The sequence below is a fragment of the Thamnophis elegans genome, chromosome 4 (assembly GCF_009769535.1).
Source record: "Thamnophis elegans isolate rThaEle1 chromosome 4, rThaEle1.pri, whole genome shotgun sequence".
Lineage (NCBI taxonomy): Eukaryota > Metazoa > Chordata > Lepidosauria > Squamata > Colubridae > Thamnophis > Thamnophis elegans.
Window position 1 is genome coordinate 47,142,456 of NC_045544.1, and position 19,270 is coordinate 47,161,725.

Below are 19,270 nucleotides of genomic sequence, written 5' to 3' on the forward strand. Positions count from 1 at the left end.
CCAGATAGATAATCTAGTTTAATTTCCAAATCATGGTATGTATGCATCTGTATTAAAAGGTCAAAAATGTGATTGCCAATGAAATTCAACAATTGCTTACAACAGCAACAAAACAGTACTTGAATGAATTGTAATGCCATTCTGCTTCTTTTCAGACAGGCACAGCAAAGTCTGCCTTGAAATTTTAATTTCCTACATGCCAAGTGACCAAATTTTGTTCACGTGGTCATCAGGATGCTGTAATAGTTTTAAGTATGGAACCTATGGTAAATCTCTTTCTTCAATGCCATTGTAATTTTAAATGGTCACTAAATGAATGGTTCCAAGTCAAGGACTGCCCAGAGTAACAGATATGAAATAAATTTGATATATTTCTTGATAAATTTTGAAACTGACCATATACATCCATAAATGAATCTTAAATCTCTCTCTATATATATAAATGGCTGTGTGTGTGTGTGTTCGTTCCAGCATAACTCTGGAATGCCTCGACCAATTTCAACCAAACTTGGTACACAGATGACTTATTCTCTGGAAAAAAATACTGGGGAAGGGTGGGGTGTAAGACACCACTAACATCCCTCGGGGTATGTGTTCTGTTAAGATACAGCCTGTTGTACCTTAAAGTGGCTTCTACGGTACTGCTGTAAAATGGCTTCTATTGTACAGAGCAGTGGAGTTATCATTGTAACAGCTTCACAGTATTCCACAAGAGGTTTCTCTCTGGTAAGTGGAAAAATCCAACATTAGAAATTACGTTTGGTCCGGACGTTTTCCCCCTATAAATAAATACCCAGTCAACATTTGGTTCGCAACTAGTTAATTATAAAAAAGCAAACAGATTTCCTGCCATGTTTGTCAAATAATAACAAGAAAGCTCCCAGTCTGAACTAAAATTGTGTGATGAAAAGCAAAAGATTAAGGTTTGTAAAACTAGCCAGATAAACACAGGATTTGGAACTCTTATATAAACTTATTCTCTAATTAGACATCAGAAACAGATGGTTTATTCAACTTTGTGGGCTGCTGCCCTGCATTCAGATAGATATTTTGGTTACATCACATTATATCTTGATGCATTCCCCTTTGAGATGTTTTTCTTTCTTTTTTAATCTGCTTCTACAGAATTTTTTGCTTTTGGTTTTTTTGTACACCACCCAGAGTCTCTTTGTGGGACAGGGCAGCTATGTAAACTTGATAAATACATAAGTACTTCAGTAAGTAGATACATGACAGATAGCAATAACACTTATTCACAGTGCTTTTACAGCACTCTCTAAGTGGTTTTATAGAGTCAGCATATTGCCCCCAACAATCTGGGTCATCATTTTACCGACCTTGGAAGGATGGAAGGCTGAATCAACCTTGAACCTGGTGAGATTTGAACTGCCAAACTGTAGGCAGTTGGCAGAAGTAGCCTGCAGTACTGCATTTTAACCTCTGCGCTACCTCAGCTCGGATAGGCAGGTAGGTAGATATATTACTTTCAACCACAAAGTGATATACAAGACTTCATAGCTGCTGGCAGAAGAGCTGATGAACTGCACCCACACACTGAATACTGAAATATCAGCTTACTATACAGGCAGTCCTTGACTTATGATTATCTGACTCTCAACTAGTTGTAAATTATCACATGACCATATCTGATTTTATGACCTTTTTTTGTAGCGATTACTAAGTGAATGTTACAGTTATTTAGTGAACCCATTGGGCTCTATGGGACATTTTTTGCTAAAAACTGGAAATAAATGCTGGTTTCTGGCAAAAATGTAATTGGACATATGGACATATTTGCAGGATGCTCCAAATGCTGTAAATGTGGGTCAGTTTTTTGACCACCCAAAATAGGATCATGTTATTGTGGGGGAGTGGCTGCTGGGATTTTGAATCTGGGTCCAAAGTACCTTGTTCTGGGCTCCACCATAATTATCTCTAAGTGACTGGTGTAAGTCAAGGACTTACTGGGTATTGGATTGGAAGAGTGCCAATCCAGCTACAGTGTTTTCTTTTAAAAAGAAATATAAAACACAACTCAACACTGCGTATCTGGAAAGGCTTAAACACAGTAAGAAGTTAAGTCTCCATTGAAATTTCAAAGCCATACTGAAATAATATTGAGAAATAAAGCCAGGATAACATTGTTATTTCATGGCCAAACCTGCAGTTATTTTTCAAAAGGGCCAAACTCAAGTCAGGTCTTGTAAAGATTGTGCTTTATTGTGGAAAAAAACATTTTAATCCATTCTTTGCATGAAGAAACAGACTTGGTAGTTACTTTCTCCCCAACTCCACCCTCAACTGCTAAACCATCACCAAATGGCATGACTGGGATGGGCAGGTTGAAATATGGCCCTGTTAATAGATGCACATTTAAACTCGATTCCCAAGTAAGGCTGCAATCACATGGCATAATAATCATAACGGCCATAACCATAATAATAAACAGCAATCCATCAATTGGAAAATATACATTCAATCCTTAAATCATATGCACATTCTATTTGAAAGTGATTTAATTAATACTCCATTGGATTTTTTTCACGTAGTCCATTTCTTTCGGTTTCTATCTTTTCGCCACGGTCTTCCTTTCATTTACTGGCCCATTTCCCTTGCCGAACGTTTTGGGGTGGAACTCCAAAGGAATTCTTCTACTCTGAAGTTGTGTCGAGATTTACCAGCGTATGGCCAGCATTTATACTTGCCTACCTGCCTCTCACTCGCGCATATAACAGTACAAAGATCTGGTCGAACTGCACTCACCTTCTGGCCTAACCCAACGCGCTTCATCTCATGTCCGGCGAGAGAAAGGAAACGTCCACTCTGAGAGATTAGCCTCTAATCGGATTAGGAGTTTTTACCCAAACTCCCTTCCCTTGCTTTATTCCCGTGTACCGGGCCTAGCCCCTGTTGACATCTGGAGGAAATCCAATCGTCATTGTAAACAAGAAGCTCCGGGAGAGGAAAGGCGGCTTTCCTAAATCCGAAGGCAAGGCTTAAGCGCCTCCTCGTTGCTGTCGCAAGTCCAACCTCTGAGCCGCGCCTTCCTCTTCCCTTCCTTTCACTTGCTCTTTGCTTAACACTGTCGCCAAGGCCTGGCAGGCGAGAGAGAGAGAAGGGGTGGGGGTGGAGGAGGAAGCGGGCGGGGAGCCCAGCATTGCCGAGGGAGCAGCAGAATCAAAACAAGCGAGACACGCCTTTTCCCTGGCTTGCATTTCTTCCGCGGCGAGGCGTCTGTGGACGCGCGCCCGCGCGTGTGAGTGTGTGTGAGTGTGAGCGTGCGTGCATGCGACGGGGCCGCGGTGCGTGAGCGAAGGACGAGTGTGCTGCTCCGCCTGACAATGGAGCTGCAATAGGCGGGGGTCGGCGGTGGTAGCAGCAGCAGCACCAGAGGTAGCAGCACTGCCACCAAGAGCCTCCGCCGCCTCCTCCTCAGCCTTCCCGCTGCGACCCGCTCCTCCTCCTCCTCCTCCCTTGGCGATGCCGAACCAGAAGAGTAACAAGGGCAAGAAGAACAAGCGCGCCAACAGCAGCGGGGACGAGCAGGAAAATGGAGCCCTGGCCGCGACGGGAGCTGTGGGCGCCGGAGGAGTCCTGGCCGCCGTGGCTGCAGTCGGAGCAAGCGGGCCCATGGTGGCTGCAGGAGGTGGAGGAAGCTCCGGGGGAGCGACGGCGGCGACGGGCTCGGCTTCCGGCGACTCCAAAAACGGTAGGAAGCCTACGGGATGGAGATGGAGAAAGAGAGAGCGACCGAGAAAGCAAGGCACGCGGCGTGCAACCACCAAACTTCACTCGCTGGCTCTTTTTTTTTTTTTTTTTTTGCTTTCCCTTCCCTGCTTTACCGGATGGGCAGAGCCGGAGGCGCCCCTACTAGTGGGGGAGCTGCCGGGCCTTCGATGGCGCAGCAGCCTTGGATGGGAGAAGCGGAGCGGGCCAGCATGCAGATGAGCCAAAGGGAAGCGCGGCCCTTCTCTTTCTTGGCTTGAGTTGCACCGCCAGCGCGCACAGGCGCGCGGCCTGCCCCCGGGTCTCGGGAGTGGGAAGTTCGAACGCTTGGCCGGGCTGAAAAGAGCCCGCTTGCCCGACCAGCGTGCCCCTTCCCCACTCTCTCGCCCTCCCGAAGGGTTGTCAGCTTAGTGTCTGTAGGGAATGACCCCTCTCAGCTTTATTCAGATAATTCAGAGTTATAATGGCTAGATATTTCTATTTTTTTTTAAGACAGAACAGACTGCTGATGACAAACTTCTATATTTGCCACAGGATAGTTTGCAGGGTAGCGGAGCTTAGTTGCAGCTGTGCTATCATCTCACTCTATCAACCTGTCACGACCTAAAATAAAGTGAAACAAAAAAAAAATGTCCTCCCTGCTCTTCACTCTCTCCACTGAAATAAGTTAGAGAAAAGGCAGGGGGGGGGGAATCTATTAATCGTTCTATGACTCTTTCAAATGCTTCAGCTTCCCAGTGATCTTTTTCTCTTTAAACTCAGTGCCTATTTTGTGAGCGCAGAATGTAAGTACCCAATATTAAAAAAAATGGCATGTGTGAAACATTTCCCTATTTTCTTTTGGTGGCTGCCAGGTTACTTTTGTGTGTTGGTGTTAGAAGAACAAGCTTTTTTGTTTTGCTTTGTGTTTGAAAAATGTTATGAGGAAATTTTCACCAGAGAATTCTTATTTTCCGGCTAGTCCTTGCTGGAATGTGCGAAACACTGCAAATACTTGGGCAAATAATGATCTCTGAGGAATTTGAAATAATATGTGTTTTGTCTCTATGTATGACAGTGAAATAGAGGAGATGCATCTGAAAATACAGTCTCCTGTTCATAGCAAAACAAAATTTAAATTCTGCAGTCTCCTAGGAATAGCTTCCGGCGCAATGCCTGCTAGTGACGAAATGTAGCAATCTGATATTTTGTACTAAATTTAGGACACATGCTGATGTTCAACACATTTGGATGAGATCTAATAATGTATGGATAACTATTTTTATATCTTAGTAAGGATATATTCCCAGACATTGCACCTTATTTGTTAACTGACAAAAACATAAAAAGAGGGTGTAAAAATATTAAATCTCTATATACAGTTAAGTCTTTAAAAATCAGAGGATTCAGGGATTCTTGGCTAGACCTCAAGCAGTTGTAGTCAAACTCTTTTCAGTTTGAAAGATGTTATTGTAACAGCTTTGATATAACTGGAACTTTTTTTGTTTAATTTTATGAGTAATTCTATAGAAGAAATATACTGAAAGTCAACATGACTTTGAAAGTCATCAAAATACTTGTGTGACCCTTGCAGATTTGGTGGAATCTTGAGAATTCCAGTTTGCATTCTGCAAGAAGCTGCTACTTTTCAGAACAGACAATATATATATATATAAATATTGTCATAAAAATATTTGAAACAGAAACTAAAGGAAATCAGGAGGAGATCGAATTCATTTGTTTTTCCAAATATCTTGATCTCAACGACCATGACTCAGAAAATCAAGGAAATTACTATATTTTTCCAGAACGGACTTGCATTTAAAAAAAATTGGTTTCTGTATTTTCTTAGTAAAAATGTGCCTTTTTAGTATTACGAATTGTATTTACAGAGGAGATGGGGAAATATGTCCTGACTTTAGATCTAGAACCTGAGGGTGGGAAGGTAATTGGTACTGAATCAAAGTGTCTATCTTGCTTAATTATTTGAGAGTGAGTTGTTAAGAATAGGTAGCAAGTTTGAAATAAGAGTTTCAATACATAAATCTATTTAACTTATGAGACAAGTGAGATAAATCTTGCTTAATGTTGCTGTCCCAAATATTTAACTTCATGAAATGTATTGTGATTTCTGTAAGAATATATTGTATGATCTATGTTTCTTAAACCTAGGAATTTATTGGAAGATGTTTATTTTTAAAAAAGTAATTAATTTTCTGCATTTAAGGGAACATAGTTCTAAAAACTCAAAACTTGTCCCTGAGGTAACCTGTGGAGAATTGAGTTATACAGTAGTATGATTTAATTTCTTTGTTTGGAAAACATAATTTTGTATTTTATTACCTCAAATGTAATTTATATGTGCAGCTACCTGCGTATTGTATAATCCTATTACTTAGGCTGATTATAATTATTAATTTTTTCTATCCAACCCATTTGCCATAAGCTCCCTTGCATATGAAAAGCTTGTACAGCATGTCATCTAATACAGCTTTGCATGATTCTTTTTGAATTGCATTACTTTTAAAGAGACAGCATCTGAAAGAAAATGATGTGCTTTAATTAACAGCATTGTTGGGAATTGCAAAAACTTGTACAAAATAATTTTTGAAGCATACACAGGCACGTCAACTAAATATTTGCGAATGGTTCAAAAGTAGTACAGGCCTTTGAAATGGCTGCACCAACATGTTCAAATTAGTTGTTGAAGATATGTTGGAGTAAAGTGAGCATGTGAAGACTTGCTAATTCTTTCATCAGAATTCTTTCATAATATTACAAAACTGAAAATATCCAAATAAGTAAAGTTTGCTTGTCTTTTTGGTGAAATAACCCAGACCCACAATATTTGACTGTATAAATTACATAAAGTATGCTTTCAGTGTTCATTATATTACTTGATTTTATTATAAAAAATGATACATATTTTATCACAAACTAATATAAAGGCAATTCACAAGTTATGTAAGTGTTGATTTATGTATTTATGTATCTGGCATTATTTAAGATGTATTGCTAATTTCATGATATTCAAAACAGAATAATGTACTTTCAGTTTAGCCACAAAATTATTTGTCCAAAGTGGAGTGATTCAGCTTTGGAATGTTGTGCTTTTACTTGGTACAGATTGACCTTGGCATTTCTGAAGTGATTTACACATTTCCTGAAATATATCATAGAGTACAGGAAGTTGGTTGAATTACATTTTCAGCCTTTGGAAAATAGACTTGGAGAGCTGTTGTAGGCATTAGGTCCAACAGTGAAATGGTTTTCTAGGATAGAGGTGCATAGCAACGTGTCATACATTGTTCCCACAAAGGCTTGGTCTGGCTAGCTAGAACCCCTCCAAAAGTAGCTACAGATTTTGCAATTGTTTGCCTGATGGAAATAGAAAATCATTACTGTTATATGTAAATCTATGCACAAATACGTTGACCAACAAATTTTTAACCAAAATGCCATGAAAAATACCACCTGAGGATAAGCCAATCTTTGGAATTTTCATAAATTTTAATTTTCATAATTGGATAATCCACAAGTGGCACATTTTCCAGTTAAAATGTGTTTGTTTATGTATAGCTGGGCTTATAGTATATGTGAAAATAAATGGGATACACAGGCAGTTCTTGATTTATAACTTCAATTGAGCGTCAAATTTCTGTTGATAAGTGATACATTTGGAGCTTTGCCCCATTTTATGATTTTTCTTGCCACAGTTTTAAATGAATTACTATAGTTATTAAGCTACATGGTTGTTAAGTTAATCTGACTTCCCCTATTGACTTTGCTTGTCAGAAGGTTATAAAAGGTGATCACATGACCATGGGGCACTACAAGTGTCATAAATATAAGTCAGTTGCTAATTCATGTGCAATAATCACTTGTTTTAATTGATTTAAATATAAATTTTAGTTATTGGCTCGATTTGATATGTAGCATCAAGCCTGCCTACCAAATTTGACTTTACTCCAGAACACAGGCATTCTCTTGCTTATCTGTTTGATGTTTGTTGAAAAAGTACATTTTTTCTCCAGAAAAAAAAGATACAGTAGATTAAATTAAGTGAGAATACATTATATTTAGATGGTGCACAGAATTACCTAATAATTTATGAAGATAAGGATGAATTTGTGAAATTGAGGTAAGGAAAGTCAAAGACCAAAACACAACTACCCTAAATTGTGCATTGCCAGTGTATACATTTGAAACCTACATTTTGATATGGGTGCATAAAAAGAGTAATTAATGTAGCAGTTGAATTAAATCCATGGCACCTTGTTAGTTTATTTTTGTTGTTGAATGTTTAGTCTGCCGAATTCCAAAATGACTCTAGGTGGTTTCACAAATTAAAAGAAGCAACATTGTATAAAAACAACCATTATCTGAAGGACAACATAACTTCTTATCATATTACAGCTGATTCAAAGAGGGCCCACTCAGCTCCTAAACCAAGGCCTTAAGAGAAAACCAAGGGTTTAAACTTAACCAAAGTAATGTCTGGCTGGATGCTATTCTAAAGAATAGATGCTGTCACAGAGAAGTTCTACTTTCTTGGCCCCATTAGATGGCATTGTTTAATTGATGGGATCCAAAACAAACTGACTATGTTGGAATGTATGGTGTGACAGTGCAGAAAGCAGATGGTCCCACAAATTGCTAGATCCTGTGCCAAGCAAGGCATTATAGGTAAATAACCAGTACCTTGAATTGTACCCAGAAGCCATCTGGCAAAGTGTGCCGCTTCTAGCAGCTATCTTACATTGGCATAGCAAGGATTATCCATCAGTGTTTGTGCTAACTTCTTGTAGCTTCTGAGTGATCCTAAAGGGCAGTCCTGTTTAATGTTTATTGCAACAGTCCACTGTCGAGGTGACCAAAGCATGGCTGACCATAAAGGGGAAGGCTCTCAGTCCAAAAATAGGCACAACTGGGACAAAAGTTGAACCTATACAAAGCTCTATGTCTATAGCTACTCCTCAAACAGAAATTGAGAATCCAGGAAAATGTCCTGGTTTGCACTAGTCCCAAGCAGGGCAATGTATTCAGGGTCAAGGTGGATCTGAACTGGGAAGGCTGAGCACCCACAGCCATTTGGTCTTGCTAGGGTTTAATCTGAGGCTATTCGCCACCTTTCAGGCCACAATAGCTGTGGGGTAAGATCTTGACAACAATTCTTGGCTAGTAAGGACTGATAATTGAGTATCGTCAATATATTGATATTACCTGATCCTGATCTAATGGAAGACCTTCCCCATTGGTCAAAGTTTCAAGATCTGAGTCACTCTACAAATCATGGGCTTTGGGATTGGTCCCTCTACTCTCAAACCCCCAGTGAAACTGGCTGTGCAGAAAGGAGAAGTGCCATAACACTGAGCTATCTACTGTAAGCAGTAGAGGGAATGGCCTTGAGGACAAGAGGAAGAGCCACTGCCAAGATAACAGTCAGATAAAAGAGATATTGATATTTTGTTTGTTTTCAGTACCTAATATAAGAAAAAGATTATAGTAGAGGAAGAATTAATTTTGATGGCTAGAACTGACACAAGGAAAATGACTGAACAGAACTAAGAACTTAGCATATTCTTAGCATATACAGTTATCTTGGTTTGAATATTAGTGAAGGGACCTGGTATGTGATAGCATTGGATTTATAAGGAAAGCAGAAGTGTAATGCTCTTAATAGTAGAATTTCCCCAGTCCTACTCCTGACTGTGTATTACTTATTGATAAGTGGATGTGTATAAGTTGAATTCCTCAGATCTGCTTCTGGTATGAGAGCCTCAATATTAACATGTATTCTTACATTGGTTTTCTTTGGGAATTATATAAAGGAAAGACAAATGCAGAGGTTGAGCAGCTTTTAAATGGTTTGATGACTAATCACTTGACAAAAGAGAAGAAGTAATGGCTTGCAAATGTTGAGCTAGAACTTGCATTACTTCTGCTCATTGGCTAGATTGTGGAAGGATCTAACACAATTCAGAAACATTAGAAGAGACACAGGTTCTGTAGCTATGGCATAGAATAGAGAGAAGAAAAGTTTTAATTCTCCCTGAAAATGGGAGAGGGGTGTAGACTAAAATCTTTGGCTTTTGGCTCTGGAGGCAGTGCAAATGGCTGAAACTGCTGAAGAGTTCAGCACTCTGCTTCAGGCCTAGCCTCAGTGTCATTGTTGATGAACATAACTGCAAGACCAGGCTGAGGCTAAGGCTTTAAGAAGCAGTTATAAATTTGCACCACACGGTAGCATCCCAATTTCATGTGCAGCCTGGCCTGGGCCTCCCAGCACCTTCTCCAACCCCCCTGTGGCACCTGCATTTCTTACCCTGGGACGCTATCACCTTAATAACCCACAAGATTGCTTAATGACCCCAATCTTGAATGTCGGGATTGCAGTTGTTAAACAAAGTGATCATGTGATGTCTCAATTAGTTCATTCAGCAACTGAGATTTTAGTTTCAATTGTGGCCATAAGTCAAGAACTATTTGTAATTCCTTTTAAAGAGTCTTTTAATAAGCTATTTCTGAACTCTTCTAATTTAAACATTTTCAGATTAGTTATCCTTTCAAGGATATCTAATTTTCTTTCAGACTTTACAGCAAGTTCCAGTCCATTTTTACTGAGTGATATAATGAAGCTATGCTGGTTGAAGTGGGCTTGGCTATAAAAACAGTGTTATTTTTAAAAAATCCAGTTTATTCCCAAAATTGTGCTATATTAAGTTCTGTAGTGCACTTTTAATTATACCTCTAATCACTATTATTCATTTGCCATTTTTGTAGGAATTTTGTGTTTTAGTGAGTGACAGGTGTACATAGATTTGATTGAGTTTCTGTTTACTACGGCAGCATGTTCCCAAATGTTACTTTTCAGAAGTGATTTGTTTTATAAGGCTCTGAATATCTATTAGCTTCTCTTTTTGTGGTGTATAGCTGGGCTACTTTTTAAGTCTTTTCCCTTTCGTTCTGCTGCAGTTTAATGTTTTTCTTTAATATTCATTTTCTGCTTTGTGATTATTCATGGATCGTATATTGAGTGTGATCATAATCCATGTTGTTTATCAGATAGATGGCCAGTTTTTCATAGGGGATAAACAAATGAAGTCCATCTGTATTGAGACTTTGCTTTTGTTCCTGTCCAGGTGGAGAATATTTTATATTGCTTTGTCAAAATTAAAATATCAGTGAAATGGGGTTTTGCTGTTGTACTCTATATAATTATATTATTTCGTTGCATTTAAGTACAATGACAATAAAGATTATACTTAGAATTATAGATTATAGAGAAACAAGGGCTGGAGGCTAAGAGACAAGCAGGCTACCAGGTAATAGCTGCTGTCCTTTGGTAAATTTTAGGAATATAGTAATTCCAACTGATTTTAACAATTATTGCAGCTTTTAAGCCATCTATAATTTTAAAAATGTAATATTAACAATGTTAATATTAATTTGTATATTTTGTTTTTAGCTTTATTATATGCCACCCAAAGTCACTTGATTTTGAGATGGGCAGCTATATAAATATGAATAAACAAAACAAATAAAGGGAGAATTTATAGAATTAAATATGAACATTTGTTTGAAAATACGCATTTAGTTTATGTTAATGGTCAATTAATAGTTGCAAATTGAACATTTAAAGAAGATTCCTTATCCTGCAGCCCTCAAAATATGGGCTGCAGGATATTATTTTGTCCAATAATTTTGTCCAAAATTATTGGACAAAAGTTCCAATAATTCTCACATGTCACTTTTATTGTAAAACTTGCCTTTTTTGTCTTTCAACAGTGTGCTATAACTGGAATTACTTTATAATTACAGCATTTCTTAAAAGTTTGTGAACTCTTTTGAATATTTCTGCATATATAGGACCCAAAACATGATGTGTTGCCTACACAAATCCTAAAACCAGATAAAGAGAACCCGATTAAATGAACAAGTCAAAACATTAAGGTGTTCATTTATTTATTCTCCAGAAGTCATTGCTCATTTTCTTTCTTACACTTTATTGTGTACTCTTTAAATTTCCCTCTAGTTCTTTAACCTGGGTGTATAATAAAATTTGCATAAATTTTAATGAATCAGTGACACTGTAAGCGTTCCAAATACCATGTAAAATTAAATCAGAGTCGAAGCCAAAACTATGCTTAAAGTTCCAATTTAATAAAGCAGGCATGTTGGCATAGTGCTATGGGATTCCGACTCTGGAAGTTACATCAGAATCCCACCCAGTTAAAAGTTCATGATCTTGCCCCCACACCCACAGTCCATCACATGGTCCAATCTTCTTCTTCCACGCTGGCGTCTACGCCTAACTGCTTCCGTCCAGGTGTAAAGGTTTGGGAGACAAAAGATGACGAGCTTCTAGGAAGGAATTTCTTATTTTGAAAACAACACATTCTACACTTTGCTACCCCCCCCCACCTTAATAAGAGTGTGGCAGGCCAAAGATTCTTAAAGGAACTGCTGCAGGCCTGACAGACATTGTCTAAACCAGTGGTAGTCAACCTGGTCCCTACCGCCCACTAGTGGGCATTCCAGCTTTCATGGTGGGTGGTACGGGTTTTGTCCGATATTGAAGCACTTTCTTTTAAAAAAATTAATTGACTTTTCTACTTTATAAATCACCATTACTGTGGAACCGGTGGGCGGTTAGAAAGTTTTAGTACTAACAGAGATACAAAAGTGGGTGGTAGGTATAAAAATGTTGACTACCCCTGGTCTAAACTCTAAAGATAATGATGGCAGGAGGATTTTCATTTGCTACTTCTTAAGTAAACCAAATACTAAAAAGCAGAGACCTTACCTTTCCAACAAAAGTGTGTATAGTCAAGGCTATGGTTTTGCCAGTCTCAATGTATGGCTATGAAAGTTGGATCATAAGAAAGGTTGAGCGCCAAAGAATTGAGATCTTTGAACTATGGTGCTGGAGAAGACTCCTGCGAGTCCCTTGGACTGCAAGGTGATCAAACTGGTCAGTCCTAGAGGAGATCAACTCTGACTGCTTTTTAGAAGGCCAGATCCTGAAGATGAAACTCAAATACTTTGGCCACCTAATGAGAAGGAAGGACTCATTGGAGAAGAGCCTAATGCTGGGAAAGATTGAGGGCAAAAGAAGAAGGGGATGACTGAGAATGAGGTGGCTGGATGGAGTCACTGAAGGCCTGGAGGAACGTTGTCCATAGGGTTGCGATGGGTCAGACATGACTTTGCAACTACCAACAACAAGTAAACCAGGACAGAGAGATCTAACTGTAAAATAAAGAGAGGGGGTCGTCTCCTTGAGTTATTTGTAATAGAATTGTGGGTGGAGGATTTAGAAACCTCTTCAAAGGAAGCAGCAAGTGCCCAATTCATCAGTTGCTTGACTGTACAATTGATGAACCTTCTGATCATATGCAAATACTCCTGGAGTTTAAAAAAAAGTCTCTGAATAAGAAAAAGGGAAGCATGCAGTTTGAAATGAGGATATGTATTTCTTTTAGTTTATTTCTTCAGGCCAGATATTCCTGCTTATAATGCATATTGGAAGCACTAACTCTTGACTTTAGGGTGTCACCCCCCCACCCAAGAAACATATTAATAACTCCTATAAGTAAGCCCCCAGGAGAAGGTTTGTTATTCTGATGGTATTTAAGTGTTCCATAGATTTGTGATAAGAAAGAGAAAGTAGCAGGAATGGATAGAAAGTGTGAATCACTGAAGATTACCTCCCTTTAAAAATGTGTTTCTGATGTCTAAGCAGGGTTTCCATTTTGAAATAATAGAAAATACTTGTAGTTCGGGTTTTAGATTTTGGCAGTGGTTTGCTTTCTGAACTTGTCATTTAATTCCTGAATATTTTGTTACCAGGCTAGGTAACATCACCAGTGGGAGTTTTGTAGAAGGATTGTCCTATTCTTCTTTAGCTTGTTATATATGTCTTGTGTGCCAGTATGGTCAGTTGATCATATGATTGGCTGTTTGTTTGGTGCTGTATTTAAATTCTGAGAAGCTGATTTGTCCCCTTGATTGGTTGTTTGAATGATCTGGTTTCTTATATGCTGGATCTAGGGTTTCCATATCCATATTTTTCCCTCTTCTCTGTCTAGTTACTTTCCTGCTCCTTATCTTAATTCAGTTTCCATACTTTTCTTTTTCCTTTCTGTAGAACTATTTTTCCCCTTCCACATTTCCGTACTGTTTTTCTTTTCTTTCTTTTCTTTCCCGTTTTTACTGTTCTGTTTAAAGAAAGAAGTTTGTACATTGTATATTTCTTTTTATGAATAGTTTATGCATGAGCGAGCTGATGAGAATCAGTTAATTCCATAAATGGAATTATTAACGTAAATGGAATTATTTTACAAGCAATTAATTTTAATCATTAAAGTAGGCAAGTTGTCTGGCTAAACATATTGCTGTAATTCTGAATGGCAGATTTTAATCATTCTAAGGATTTTAAATTCATCTGGCTATCTTTCTAAAGGGTAAGATACAAATATTGTATTCTTCTATTTTTAATAAAAAGAATCATAATTGTCTATTTAATTACAGACCAATTTTATATGTGTAACTGCTAAATGAAATGCGAAACATTTATTGTTTCAAATTGGAGAATGGTTGTCCAAAATGGTATTTTGGAAGAAAAAAACTCATTATAGAGTTTAATATTCTTCATTTGATCATTGTTTCACATTGGCTCAAAGGGTTAATGTATGGGAATATGAAATAAAAATTTTATGTTGTTGGTTGACTTCACTGATGACAGTTGACTTTGATTAACTTAAATAACTCCAATGTGGGTCAGTATCATTTGATCTTAATATACAATTATATTCAAATCATAATATATAAATGAGATGATAATATAATGGTCCAGTTTCTGTCAGTATTCCTGTCATTATCAAGTAGACTTTATTCTTGCACTACTGTTTTTTTAATATATTTATTTATGACTGTTTCAATGTGTAGAGTACCATCTTTATTTCTAGTTGAAAATGTATGAAAATAGGATTTACAGTGTTATTACTTTAGATTCACGTGCCTCACAATAATTTGTGTAGTGTTTATTCTTGGTAATTATGTTATGGAATTTACTAATAATTAAGTATGAAAAAAGAAAATATGGATTTTCGAATCAAAACATTCCAAGTATATGTGGATAATTGATCCTCATTTTATTGTTCTGGTTGTCACATATTGTTACCAGAAATCTCTGCTTTCTTAAAATAGTTGTGGGATTTCAAATGAGGTTCGGAAGAATAGGTTATGTTTCCAAATATTAGGGCTGAATTTATATTTATAGCATAATTTGTATTATTCTCTCTAAAAATATTTCTTTTACCATATCAAAAGGTTTAAATTCCTGAAATCTAATTTACTAAGGCTTTGCACTTAGAAATATTTGTTAATCAAAAGATCTATTTCTCAAACATAACAGTTATTGAAGTTCTTCAAATATGTCAAAGACCATTTTAATTTTTGACTCTGGAATACACTTTTTTTTATAGACATGTAGTTTTGAAAGATGTTTACATGTTGGCAGGCTTGCCTTAAATATCAATATTCTTTGACTCATCCACATCAAAACTTAATTCAATAACTTCTTAATAGTGTACAATATTAATATTAAATTAATGTCATTGGTAGGTAATTTTTGTCTTAATACTGAAAAATACTACAAACTTACAATTACCAGAAATAAGTTCAGGTCTATACTACTGTCTTAAAAAGACATATCTGGGTAACAATATATTAACTACTTTATTGCTGTTAAATAAAAACAGTCTGATAATTATTTTTGTTATGATTTGTTCTGAAAACATTGTAATAAGATATCTAATCCATTTTGTAAGAAATAAACTAAACAAATAAACATGTCATAAATTCAAACTCGGTGCTTTAAACAAAATGTACTGAATTATATGCTTTGGTGTCTTCTGGAGCTTTTAGGTATTGTGAACAATCAAATAAAGGTTTTATCCATTAGGCTTTCTCTGCTCATTTATAAAGGAAAATACTAGTGACACGTGGAATCTCAGTTCACAGCATAGTTTTTTAAAATATTTTTATTTATTTGACGTTTTCTAAACATTAAAATCACAATTACACTTTTACAGCTTTCTGTTATCGGTATTTCTTTTTTCTGATTTCGGGTTTTCCATTTTCCATTCTATTATTTTATACATATTCAGCATAGTTTAAATGTACTACATATATGCTTAAAACTCCTGGATTGTAGTTTAGTATAGTTCTCTTGTAGTAATAAAGATAGTAAGTAGTTAATTTTGAATCATACAGCTCATCTGTCTCTCTTTTCTGCATTCCACAGAAGCACCTTGTGCTACACCATTGTTGTGTAGCTTTGGACGGCCTGTTGACTTAGAAAAAGATGACTACCAGAAAGTTGTTTGCAACAATGAGCATTGTCCCTACAGCACTTGGATGCATCTTCAGTGTTTTTATGAATGGGAGAGCAGCATTCTGGCTCAATTTAATTGCATCGGAAGAGCAAGGAGTTGGAACGAGAAACAGTGTCGGCAAAATATGTGGACCAAGAAAGGATATGATCTTGCCTTCCGTTTTTGTTCATGTCGATGTGGGCAAGGCCATTTAAAAAAGGACACGGATTGGTACCAAGTAAAACGAATGCAAGATGAAAAGAAGAAAAAATCAGGGTCCGAAAAAAGCAGTGGAAGATCAACATCTGAGTCTTCAGAAGATCTTAAAAAGTGCAGGTCTGCTAACAAACCACAGAAAGGTTTAAACCATGATCTCCAACGACGGCATTCAATGGATAGGCAAAACTCTCAAGAGAAAGGCACTTCTAGCAGTAGCTATGCAGTACGTTCTCCCTGTGGTTCTCCTGGACAGTCCCCCCCTGCAGGTTATTCTGTCCTTGCCCCCACCCATTTCAGTGGACCCCGCTCTTCACGATATTTAGGAGAATTTTTGAAGAATGCAATTCATTTAGAACCTCATAGAAAGAATATGGCCAATAGTGGTATGTTTAGAAATGCTCACTTTGATTATGGGACATCTGGGTTACAAGCACATAGATCAGGACATTTTGATGCTCCAGTACAATTTTTGAGAAGGCTTGATCTATCTGAACTCCTTGCTCACATACCTAGGCATAAATTGAACACTTTCCATGTCCGTATGGAGGATGATGCCCAAGTGGGTCAAGGAGAAGATTTACGGAAATTCATTCTTGCAGCACTCAGTGCCAGTCATCGAAATGTTGTCAACTGTGCGTTATGCCATAGAGCATTGCCTGTATTTGAACAGTTTCCACTGGTGGATGGAACCTTGTTTCTTAGCCCGTCAAGACATGACGAAATTGAGTATGACGTTCCCTGTCACCTTCAAGGTACAGGTTGCTTTTATTTTTGTTTTGTTTGTTTATTTATTTATTAAATTTATTGGCTATTTCTTAAATGGCATAACTGAAGTCTATAATTTCTACTAATATCTTGCATTTTTGGAAGGCAGTCCACATTATTCTTTTCCATCCTGTGCATTATTCCCAAATGTGTGGAATTCAGTTTCCTGAATTCCCAGCCAGCAGATGAGTGGATGCCCACTAACAAGCTCTGCTATGATGGATCTGAAATGGCAGGTGCTGTTTAATATTATATTTATAAGCTGCTTAGAAGGTTTCACTTTCATTTTTACTGCTTGCCCTTCCTCCTCACACTTAGAGGAGCTTGTTGGTACACATCAGTGGTGGGTTGCAGGCGGTACGCCCCGGTAGGGGCATACCGGAGCCAGCCTGGAGCACCGGATACCATTCTGGTATGGTGCTTTGGAAGGCCCACCTGCCCGCTCACGCTCCTTACTGTGTTTTAAAGCTGTTGGCACTTCCACGCACGTGCATGGCACGCACAGTGCCTGCATGACGCTCCGCTGAGCAGCTGGAGCGTCACAGAGGCCTGCGGAAGCGTCGTTTCCAGCTACAATGCATGTGCGTGTGGTGCGCGTGGCGCGCATGCATGTGGGTGAAGCCGGGGCCGTTCCAACCATACCGGTTGGAACGGAATCCGGATCCCACCACTGGTACACATGCATTTCTCTTCAAACAATCATTCAGTTTGTAGTGTACATTGTGTCAGCGTTCCAAATACCATGTAGAAGCAAATCAGAATCGAAGGCAAAACTATGCTTAAAGTTCCAATTTAATAAAGCAGGCATGTTGGCACATAGCTGTGGGGATTCCAACTCTGGAAGTTACATCAGAATCCCACCAGTTAAAAGTTCATGATCTTGTCCCCATAACCACAATTCATCACATGGTCCAATCTCCTCCTTCCACGCTGGCGTCCATGCCCAGCTTCTTCCGGTCAGGGGTACTGGTGTGGAGACAAAGGATGACCTTGGTTTCTAGCAAAGAATGAAAAACAATACATTCCAAAATCCTACTCCTTCTAATCCCCCCTCCCATTGACTATACTTAAAGAAACAGCATAATGAAATAAGAGAAAGTGTGGCAGGCCAAAATTCTAAAAGGAATAAAAATGCAGGCCTGACAGGCAGCCTCTCCTCAGAAGAAAAACGTTTCCTGAAAAGAGAATAACATAAAAGTTAACATATAAAAATTTAACCACCTACTTCCACCCCTAGGGGACCCTTTGGCTTATCGGGACACTTGTCGCGGAATTGTTCTACTAACTTTTATGTTTTTTTTTATTTTTATGTTTAAGTTTATTTATAGGCCGCCCTTTTCCCTGAAGGAACTCAGGGCGGCTTACAACTTATATAGGAAGGGGAAACATACAATGACATATAGGACAATACATAATTAAAAGAATAGAGCAACATTCATCATTCGGGCGGGCATGGATTATAATCTTTAACCCCAGGCCTGACGGGATAGCCAGGTCTTGAGGGCTGTGCGGAAGGTCTGGAGGGTGGTGAGGGTACGAATCTCCACGGGGAGATCGTTCCAAAGGGTCGGAGCTGCTACTGAAAAGGCTCTCCTCCGCGTAGTTGCCAGTCGACACTGACTGGCAGATGGAACTCGGAGGAGGCCCAATCTATGCGATCTAATGGGTCGCGAGGAGGTAATTGGCAGGACTTCTACTTTTAAGTTCCAACTTTTCACCCAAATGGCTTCAGACAAAGGGTAGCCCTTCCATTGCACTAAATACTGCAAGCGACCCCTATTCAACTTAGAGTCTACAATCTTTTCCACCTCAGATTGTGGTTCCCCTCCTATCACTATAGATGGTGTTTCCCCTTCTATCTCTAAAGCAGGAGAGAAAGTTTGGGTGGATGCTCTTATGCTAGACCCATTTACTGGTTTCAACAAGCTACAATGAAATTCCAGGCCAAATTTCCCTAGACTTTTGGGTAGACTGAGCTGAACTGTAAATGGGTTAACTATCTTCACTATTGGGAATGGACCTAGAAATTTTGGACCAAATTTCTTGCTAGGCATTCCTAATCTTAAGTATTTGGTAGACACAAAAACTTTCTACCCCACAGCTATGTGCCAACATGTCTGCTTTATTAAATTGGAACTTTAAGCATAGTTTTGCCTTTGATTCTGCTTTGCTTCTACATGGTATTTGGAACGCTGGCACAT

General features: G+C 38.3%; 1 protein-coding gene across 1 annotated transcript in view; it reads left to right on the forward strand.

Annotated features, from left to right (window-relative positions):
• Positions 1-3,141: 3,141 nt before the first annotated feature.
• HECA (hdc homolog, cell cycle regulator) overlaps positions 3,142-19,270 on the forward strand; it is a 35,300-nt gene continuing 19,171 nt past the window's right edge. The window contains exons 1-2 of the mRNA XM_032215314.1: positions 3,142-3,709; positions 16,016-17,056. Of these exons, the coding sequence (XP_032071205.1) occupies positions 3,481-3,709; positions 16,016-17,056 (1,270 nt within the window). The 5' untranslated portion in view covers positions 3,142-3,480. The remainder of the gene's footprint in view (positions 3,710-16,015; positions 17,057-19,270) is intronic.